This window comes from Sinocyclocheilus grahami, unplaced genomic scaffold (assembly GCF_001515645.1).
Source record: "Sinocyclocheilus grahami isolate Dianchi unplaced genomic scaffold, SAMN03320097.WGS_v1.1 scaffold382.1, whole genome shotgun sequence".
NCBI classification, from domain to species: Eukaryota; Metazoa; Chordata; class Actinopteri; order Cypriniformes; family Cyprinidae; genus Sinocyclocheilus; species Sinocyclocheilus grahami.
This window is the reverse complement of record NW_015505561.1, coordinates 2,078,697-2,087,849: the sequence shown is the minus strand read 5'-3', so window position 1 is coordinate 2,087,849 and position 9,153 is coordinate 2,078,697. Positions and strand designations below refer to the sequence as shown.

At 36.9% G+C, this 9,153-nt stretch overlaps 1 protein-coding gene across 1 annotated transcript; it reads left to right on the top strand.

Annotated features, from left to right (window-relative positions):
• Window positions 1–661: 661 nt before the first annotated feature.
• Window positions 662–8,411, top strand: LOC107549885 (CMP-N-acetylneuraminate-beta-galactosamide-alpha-2,3-sialyltransferase 1-like). Its single transcript, XM_016231066.1, has 7 exons — window positions 662–799; window positions 2,314–2,638; window positions 3,619–3,806; window positions 4,073–4,252; window positions 7,335–7,380; window positions 7,560–7,679; window positions 7,846–8,411. Exons 2-7 carry the CDS (start codon window positions 2,369–2,371, stop codon window positions 8,011–8,013), a joined length of 972 nt encoding a protein of 323 aa, XP_016086552.1. The 5' UTR covers window positions 662–799; window positions 2,314–2,368; the 3' UTR covers window positions 8,014–8,411.
• Window positions 8,412–9,153: the final 742 nt, after the last annotated feature.

Here is a 9,153-nt window from a genome sequence, read left to right as displayed (position 1 = left end):
CCCTATTAATACAGTCAGTACATTGTGCCCTTATTTTTCCTTTATTTCCATAATTTAAATCCATTGCATCTGGAATGTTTTCTCACTGACACACCCCAGCTGGTGTTTAGTGTTGCCAAGTCCGCGGTTTTCCCACTGAATTGAGCAACTTCTACACCGTTTGACGCAGGTTGTTTTTTTTTTGTTTTTTTTAGTGGTCTGAATTGCGCAAACTCTCATTTATTATGCATTGTGGATAATGCATTGTCTTGTGCCATTGTGAAACCATGAGATCCAAGCAGCAGGTGAATGAACCGGAGTTACCAGAGGGAGGCCCTATTAATACAGTCAGTACATTGTGCCCTTATTTTTCCTTTATTTCCATAATTTAAATCCATTGCATCTGGAATGTTTTCTCACTGACACACCCCAGCTGGTGTTTAGTGTTGCCAAGTCCGCGGTTTTCCCACTGAATTGAGCAACTTCTACACCGTTTGACGCAGGTTGTTTTTTTTTTGGTTTTTTTAGTGGTCTGAATTGCGCAAACTCTCATTTATTATGCATTGTGGATAATGCATTGTCTTGTGCCATTGTGAAACCATGAGATCCAAGCAGCAGGTGAATGAACCGGAGTTACCAGAGGGAGGGAGTCACATATAAACCCCTCCTTACTGCTAAACCATAAATAAAGCTCTGGTTACGGTACTCAATACACACATTCAGCAGTCATCCACATTGCCAGGTCTAATAAACCAAGCTTCGACACAGCAGTCGAGGAGTTGAGGAGTCTGTGAAATACATCTACAAGGATCTTTCCAAAGTAAGTCAGTATAGGCTACTGAGGATTTTTATTAGGACATTTTTATGTGTGGTTTCAAAGAGTCTCATAGGACCTAAATGTATGCACGATCTATGACGCTTAATTCCTAACTTCCTAAGTATCAATACCATGGGACACTTTTATAGATGGGTGCTAGAGTTGTAACCACATTTTTTAGAAGAATTAAAAAATGAAATGATTTGTTGTATACTACTACACAGAGCTAATATCTAAAATAGTTTGTTTTGAATTGGGGATATATGAACAGCATCTGTTTAACGTCTTCTTTTGTGTAATTTCTTGATACAAACTGAATAAAATGTAGAACGTTAAGAATGGCACTGCAATTAGCCTAGTTTTGCTTAAAAGGATAGTTCACCCAAAAATGTACGTTTTGTCATCGTTTACTCACCTCATGTCTTTACAAACCTGTGTGACTTTCTTTCTTTATACACAAACGATGATATTTTGAAGATTGCTGGTAACTAAAGAGTTTCAGGTCACACTGACTTTCATAGAATTTTTGTCCATACTATGAAAGTCAATAGGACTTCCATAAACCAAACGGTTAGCAAATATGTAACCCAGGACCACAAAACCATAAGGGTCAATTTTTTGATACACAATAAGCTTTCCATTAATGTATGGTTTGTTACGATATGACGATATTTGGCCGAGTTTGAAACTATTTGGAAATCTGGAATCTGAGGGTGCAAAAAAAATCTAAATATTGAGAAAATCGCCTTTAAAGTTGTCCAAGTTCTTAGCAATGCATATTACTAATCAAAAATTAAGTTTTGATATATTTACGTTAAGACATTTACAAAATATCTTCATGGAACATGATCTTTACTTAATATCCTAATGATTTTTGACAAGAAAAATCGATAATTTTGACCCATGCAATGTATTGTTGGCTATTGCTACAAATATACCCATTCGACTGGTTTTGTGGTTCAGGGTCATATATCATCTTCAAAACTAAATTAAATTTAAAACTCCCTTTAGCTGCTGTGCCATTCTTCAGTTTCTACATTTTATTCAGTTTACATAAATGGATGGACTATCCCTTTAAGCAATAAGATTCTGTCTCTGCTGAAAAACAACAACAAAACAATAGAAACCATTATGGTTTCCACTACAAATACCATTACAAACATTAATTACAATACCATTACAACTATTAACCATTGGTTTCCTGTAGTGTGTTTTGGGACATATTCCATTAGGATTTTAACAAGCTCCAATAAAAACTGACACGTAGAGACCCACAGGGACCATTACAGTTCCCATTAAAACCAATACAACGCACATTATAACCAGTTAAACCATTACAAATTCTGTGATGGTTTCTATTGGGGTTTTTTCAGCAGGGTGTGCTGTATTGCAAAGTCACAATATTATAATGTATTTGCTAGTGCAGTGATACACATTGCATTCATAGCTGTAACTATATGATGTCTCTTCAGAATCTCCATATAAACCACTCTCTCTCGCTCTCTTTCCCTCTATAGATCTATTATATTTCTGTTTGAAGTGACTAAAACCTCAAGCATCACTGATGTAAAGATGATGGTTTTACTGAGACATCAGCGCTACATGACCGCACTCCTGAGCTCCACTACCATCTTGCTACTTCTGTACTTTCAAAACTACATGTTGGTTTTGACCTACGGTTCTTACGGTTTAATCTCCAAGAAAGTTCCGTGTGCATGCAGTATCTGTGTGACAGACCGAGAAAATAGTAACTGGTTCAGTGAGCAATACGATCCCAACATTCCACTTCTGCTCAACAGCACCAACGGCGTATTACATGCAAACGTCTCCAGGTGGTGGAAGGTAAGAAACATTGCTGCAAAATAAATATACAGCCCTTACTTACCTTATTTTACTTAGTTTTGTGGCTTTGTTGTGCTTACCAAGGCTGTATTTATTTGATCCAAAATACAGTAAAAACAATATTGGTAAATACTATTACAATTTAAAGTAGTTGTTTTCTATTGTAATATATTTTTAAAAATGTAATTAATTCTTGTGGTGCAAAGCTGAATTTTCAGCATCATTCTCTGTTGCAAAATTAAAATAAATTGAAAGTTATGAAGAAGATGTGAGTGCGGATCCCTTACTTGAAAGTGATATTACTGATTGATCTACGCACCCAAAACTGAAGTTGAGCGCAGTGATTTTTATTTTTTTTGTAAGCATACTCCAGTCTTCAGTGTCATATGATCTTTCAAAAATCATTCTAATATGCTGATTTGCTGCTCAAGAAAATGTCTTATTACTGGTAGGCCTATTATCAATATTGAAAACAGTTGTGCTGCTTAATTTTTTTGTGGAAACGGTAATGCATTTTTTCAGGATTCTTCGATTGGATAGAAAGTTCAGAAGACAACATTTATTTAAAATAGAAATCATTTGTAGCATTATAAATGTTTTTACTGTCACATTTGGCCAATTAAATGCATCACTGCTGAATTTTCTTTAAAAAAATCTTACTGACCCCAAATCTTTATTTTTAATATTTGAGTGTCTACTAATTGTACCTATTCATGAACATTTGAATATGTTACCATTTCTTATATAAATATGATTAGTACTTATGGCTAGATGATTAACAAAAAACTATTCTAACTTGAGAAAACAAGCATGTGTAATTTGACTTTTCACTAAAAACCTCATAGTTACGGAGATAAAGACCTTATGACAACTTAACTTATAATCATAAGGCACTGTAAACATCTTGAAATAGTACACTTATATTTATTATTATATTATAATTAATTCAGATGCTAACTGATTTAATAATAATCCCACAGGAGCTACAATCAAGTGCCGGCAACTACACAGAAGTGGTGGATCAGTTGTTTCCTCTCTTCCCTGATAAAGAGCACTACTCAGACGCCGGTCCAGATCGCTGCAGAACCTGTGCTGTGGTGGGAAACTCTGGGAACCTGCTGGGATCCAACTATGGGCCTCTCATAGATTTCCATGACTTTGTCATGAGGTACATGAGATTATATTGGACCGTTTTTTGGTTGCTTTTAAGATTGCCTTTCACACTTCAACTTGTCAAGTTAACGAGAGTTTATAGAATAATGAAGCATATCGATGGAACAGATATGTTGTGCATTTATCAACTGAGGCTAAGGTCAAATGCCTTGAGTCATGGGATCACATTAGATCAGGGGATTCCAGATTTGTAATTTCAAAAAATGCCTTAAAGACTTTTCATTAAAATATCATGCATACCTCAAACTGTTTTTCTCTTAGGATAAATAAAGGCCCGACAGAAGGTTATGAGAAGGATGTGGGGTCAAAGACGACTCACCGGATTGTGTATCCTGAGAGCGCTGTGGACTTGGACAACTCCACCCATCTGGTGCTTCTTCCCATTAAGATTCTGGACATTCAGTGGCTCATCAGTGCCTTCACCACTAAAAACATCACACAGTAAGAATTAAACATACATTTGTGAACACAAGACTGATAGAATTTTATATTATTAGATGTACATATTATTTACACTGAACAAAATTATAAATGCAACACTTTTGTTTTTGCCCCCATTTTTGCATTATGATGCTGCAACATGAGGTGATGGTTGTGGATGAATGGCACAACAATGGGCCTCAGAATCTCATCACAGTATCTCTGTGCATTCAAAATGCCATCAATAAAATGCACCTGTGTTCGTTGTCCATAACATACACCTGTCCATACCATAACCCCACTGCCACCATGGGCCACTCGATCTACAACGTTGACATCAGCAAACCACTCACCCACACGACGCCTGTGGAATGTTGGTCCACTCCTCTTCAATGGCTGTGCGAAGTTGCTGGATATGGGCAAGAACTGGAACACGCTGTCGTATATGCCAATCCAGAGCATCCCAAACATGCTCAATGGGTGACATGTCCGGTGAGTACACGCTGTCTGCCATCTGCCCTGTACAGTGAAAACCGGGATTCATCCGTGAAGAGAACACCTCTCCAAAGTGCCAGACGCCATCGAATGTGAGCATTTGCCCACTCAAGTCTGTTACGACGACGAACTGCAGTCAGGTCGAGACCCCAGTGAGGATGACGAGCATGCAGATGAGCTTCCCTGAGACGGTTTCTGACAGTTTGTGCAGAAATTCTTTTGTTATGCAAACTGATTGTTGCAGCAGCTGTCCGGGTGGCTGGTCTCAGACGATCTTGGAGGTGAAGATGCTGGATGTGGAGGTCCTGGGCTGGTGTGGTTACACATGGTCTGTGGTTGTGAGGCCGTTTGAATGTACTGCCAAATTCTCTGAAATACCTTTGGAGACGGCTTATGGTAGAGAAATGAACATTCAATTCACGGGCAACTGCTCTGGTGGAAATTCCTGCAGTCAGCATGCCAATTGCACGCTCCCTCAAAACTTGCGACATCTGTGGCATTGTGCTGTGTGATAAAACTGCACATTTTAGAGTGGCCTTTTATTGTGGCCAGCCTAAGGCACACCTGTGCAATAATCATGCTGTCTAATCAGCATCTTGATATGCCACACCTGTAAGGTGGATGGGTTATCTCGGCAAAGGAGAAGTGCTCACTAACACAGATTTAGACAGATTTGTGAACAATATTTGAGAGAAATAGGCCTTTTGTGTACATAGTAAAAGTCTTAGATCTTTGAGTTCAGCTCATGAAAAATGGGGGCAAAAACAAAAGTGTTGCGTTTATAATTTGGTTCAGTGTATACACATTTCAAAAGTAATTTGTTTCCTCAAAATAAGCAAAAAGCACATATTTTATACATAAATGTGACAGATGAAAGCTAAAAATAGTTTAATACTGAAATCAAAACATACAAAACACTAAGAATACAAGGAACTGAACTAAAACACCAAGCAACAGGAAACAGGAAACTGAAAACTGGATGCTTTCGAGGCACTGCTTTGTGAATCATTTGTTCTGAATCAGTGATTTGGGAAGCTTATCAAACTGCCAAAGTCATGTGATTTCAGTAAACGAGGCTTTGTTACCTCATAACTGTTTAAAAAATGTCAATGGCTCGCCACTGGGGGCCGATGATCTCTGTAAACCCCATGGACCACTGTCTATATGGTTTTTACCTGATCTCAGATCAGGTTTATGAATTTTTATGAATTTTTAGACATTTTTAATTACAATTACTTATTGGTAAAGGGTGTGGAACTGGCAAAATGTCAATACTGAAGCACTCCCTTGACTTCTTGTTAAATATGTCTTTGGTTTGAAACATCATCTATAAACATCGAATAAGGACTATGAAATAGTTGTTTTATAAGATGAAGCCAATAAAACTTTTTTACAGTACAAGTAAAGGATCTTACACAGAGTTAATATGTTGTACAGAACTGTCTGACCTTGTCATAAGCTAAACGTTATTGAATGTTTCATTATTATCTGTATCTGCCCGCTATCCCAACTCAAATGCAAACAAATCAGCCATATGTTATGTAAACTAAATTATACAATGGGTTTTAATAAATGAAGCTCAGTCGTATGTGGTCATATTTGTTTGACTCACACATGCTTAAACACAACTTTGGCTTTAAGTAGGCTAAAGAAAATACATAAAAGTAAGTTACATTAAATCAATACTGTGTAATTGCTCCAAAATGTTGTTTGATTTTGATGAAGATTATTGCAGCATAGCAGTGACAAAGTACACGTAGTACCTTGGGGTTCAATGGAGTCGGAATCAACCCAGAACATCTTAAGCTCAAACCTTTTATACAGTTACAGTGTACTTCCCTTAATGTAAATGAAGTTGCTCCTGTCATAACAGCTGTGGTCTGTTTGTTAATGAAGTTATGCCAACCCACTGTTGGGAAATGAGCATGATCGAACATCTATTGTGGAGTGGAATCTGGGTCAGGGCAGACTATAATTTCTCACATGTGCCTCATTTGTTTGTGATGTGCCTCATTTGGAAGTTGTTTTGAATAAAAGTGTTTGCTAAACGTAAATGTACTTAGATTAAATGTTTAGCTTAATGTGTCTTATATGGCACATCATAGTTATATTAAACAGAGAATGTTGCTAGAAGTTGAAAAAAAAATTCACTCTACAAAAAACTTTATGACTTAGAGCCAGTTCAAAGGAACTTTTTGTGCCTTCACCTCTAAAAACATCACATGTTTCCATCACCCTGTTTTAATGCGCATTTTGAAGTATTGCATGAGAAACGAGTGATGGAAATGCCAAATTCACCTCCGAAAGCAAGACCGCATTTATTGTGTTTCGTCAAAGCGCTCACTCAAAGCGCAAGTAATTTATTATATTTGAGAATTATTAGGCTATATTCAGTGGCTTCTCTTACTTTTCTTAGTGATATTTAGTGCCAGTTTATCAGGAAGTGACGATTTTGTTCTCTGACTCGTTGGATGGAAACAGTGCTCAGTGTTCGCAAATGTTTTAAGCGATATTCCAATTTTGCGCATAAGTTAAATTCGCAACTTTGGATGGAAACCCGACACGCAGCTATTGTTTGTTGATAACTCTGTTACATATTCTGTTACAGAACATACACCGAAGTGCCATCTACAATCAAAGCAAATAAAGACAAGGTGAATAACACAAACCTCCTCGTGAAATCAACCAATCAAATAACAAATGCTGATTTGGTTTCATTTGTATGGTTTACTAACATTATCTGATTGAAATCTTGATATTGTTGACTCAAAATATGATATTAGAAAGGCATGTTTCATAAATGTCCTGATTTATTTCTGTCGGTTGTTTTTAGGTGATGATCCTCCACCCAGAATTCATAAGATACGTCTATGATAACTGGGCAGAAGGGCATGGCTTATATCCATCCACTGGTTTCTTATCACTGATATTCGCTCTTCACATCTGTGACAAGGTAAAACTCCAGTTCTGTATGGCCTGGCATTGCTGTCATTATTAAGGGCGCGCCTATATATATAGGCCTATATTATCATTCTCTCTCTATATATATATAGAATAATAAGCTTTTCTTGGCAATGTCACATAAACTATTAATGCATTGATAATTCTTTCTCTTACAGGTGAATGTGTTTGGGTTTGGAGCTACACGTGATGGAATCTGGCATCATTATTTTGAAAAAATCTTGACTTCATATGAGAACAGCATTCATGCTGGAAGATTTGAAAATGAAACAATCAATCGGCTCCAACGGGAAAACAAGATTGTGATGCACAAAGGTTGGACATGAAGTAGAAACACTAGTACTGCACAATATTGCATTGCAATATTGAATATTGAATTTTGCAGATGTGCAGCAAAGACTTTCAGTAGAGATTCCTATTGAGAGATCAACTATTCATTTCAGCTACTCAAGAGGAACCAAATGAAAATGTGTCATAGACTGCTTCCTTCTTTTCTTTTGTTGAGCCTGTCGGGATGTTCAAACACCTCAGAGTCACAGTGTTTTCACTTTTCTGGGATATCAATCCACGACACTTTTCACAAGAGAGTAAATAGTATTTAACCCAGATGGTGGACTAATAATTTGTATTATAATTTTAAGTGTGTTTGATTGTTGCAAGCTAAATACTGTGTTTATGGATTTGATTACGTTATTCACTTAAAATAAATTATTTATTGATTCTCCCTCATTCTTTTTTCTCTCTTTTATTTAGCTTACTACTTATAGTTTGGTAAGGATTTTTTTATTGCTGGTATAGGATTATTATTATTGCTGGTTTACCATCATGCTTTCCAGTGTTGTGATTACATCTGTACATTTCCTTCAAGAGAAAGTTTACCTAAACATAAAAATACGGACACGGACTAATAATTTGTATTATAATTTAGGTTTATTTGATTGTTGCAAGTTAAATACTGTGTTTATGGTTTTGATCACATGTTAATCACTCAATGGCAGTAAATTACACTGAACAAAATTATAAACGCAACACTTTTGTTTTTTCCTCCATTTTTCATGAGCTGAACTCAAAGATCTAAGACTTTTACTATGTACACAAAAGGCCTATTTCTCTCAAATATTGTTCACAAATCTGTCTAAATCTGTGTTAGTGAGCACTTCTCCTTTGCCGAGATAATCCATCCACCTCACAGGTGTGGCATATCAAGATGCTGATTAGACAGCATGATTATTGCACAGGTGTGCCTTAGGCTGGCCACAATAAAAATGCCACTTTAAAATATGCAGTTTTACTGTATTGGGGGGTCCGGGGGGGGGTCCGAAAACCAGTCAGTATCTGGTGTGACCACCATTTGCCTCACGCAGTGCAACACATCTCCTTCGCATAGAGTTGATCAGGTTGTTGATTGTGGCCTGTGGAATGTTGCTCCACTCCTCTTCAATGGCTGTGCGAAGTTGCTGGATATT

Excerpts from the sequence above, each read along its gene's own strand:
- LOC107549885 (XM_016231066.1), top strand. The coding sequence starts at position 2,369 with ATGATGGTTTTACTGAGACATCAGCGCTACATGACCGCACTCCTGAGC. Across the intron at positions 3,807-4,072 it reads TTCCATGACTTTGTCATGAG|GATAAATAAAGGCCCGACAG; the intron begins GTACATGAGATT and ends TTTTTCTCTTAG. Across the intron at positions 4,253-7,334 it reads ACCACTAAAAACATCACACA|AACATACACCGAAGTGCCAT; the intron begins GTAAGAATTAAA and ends ATTCTGTTACAG.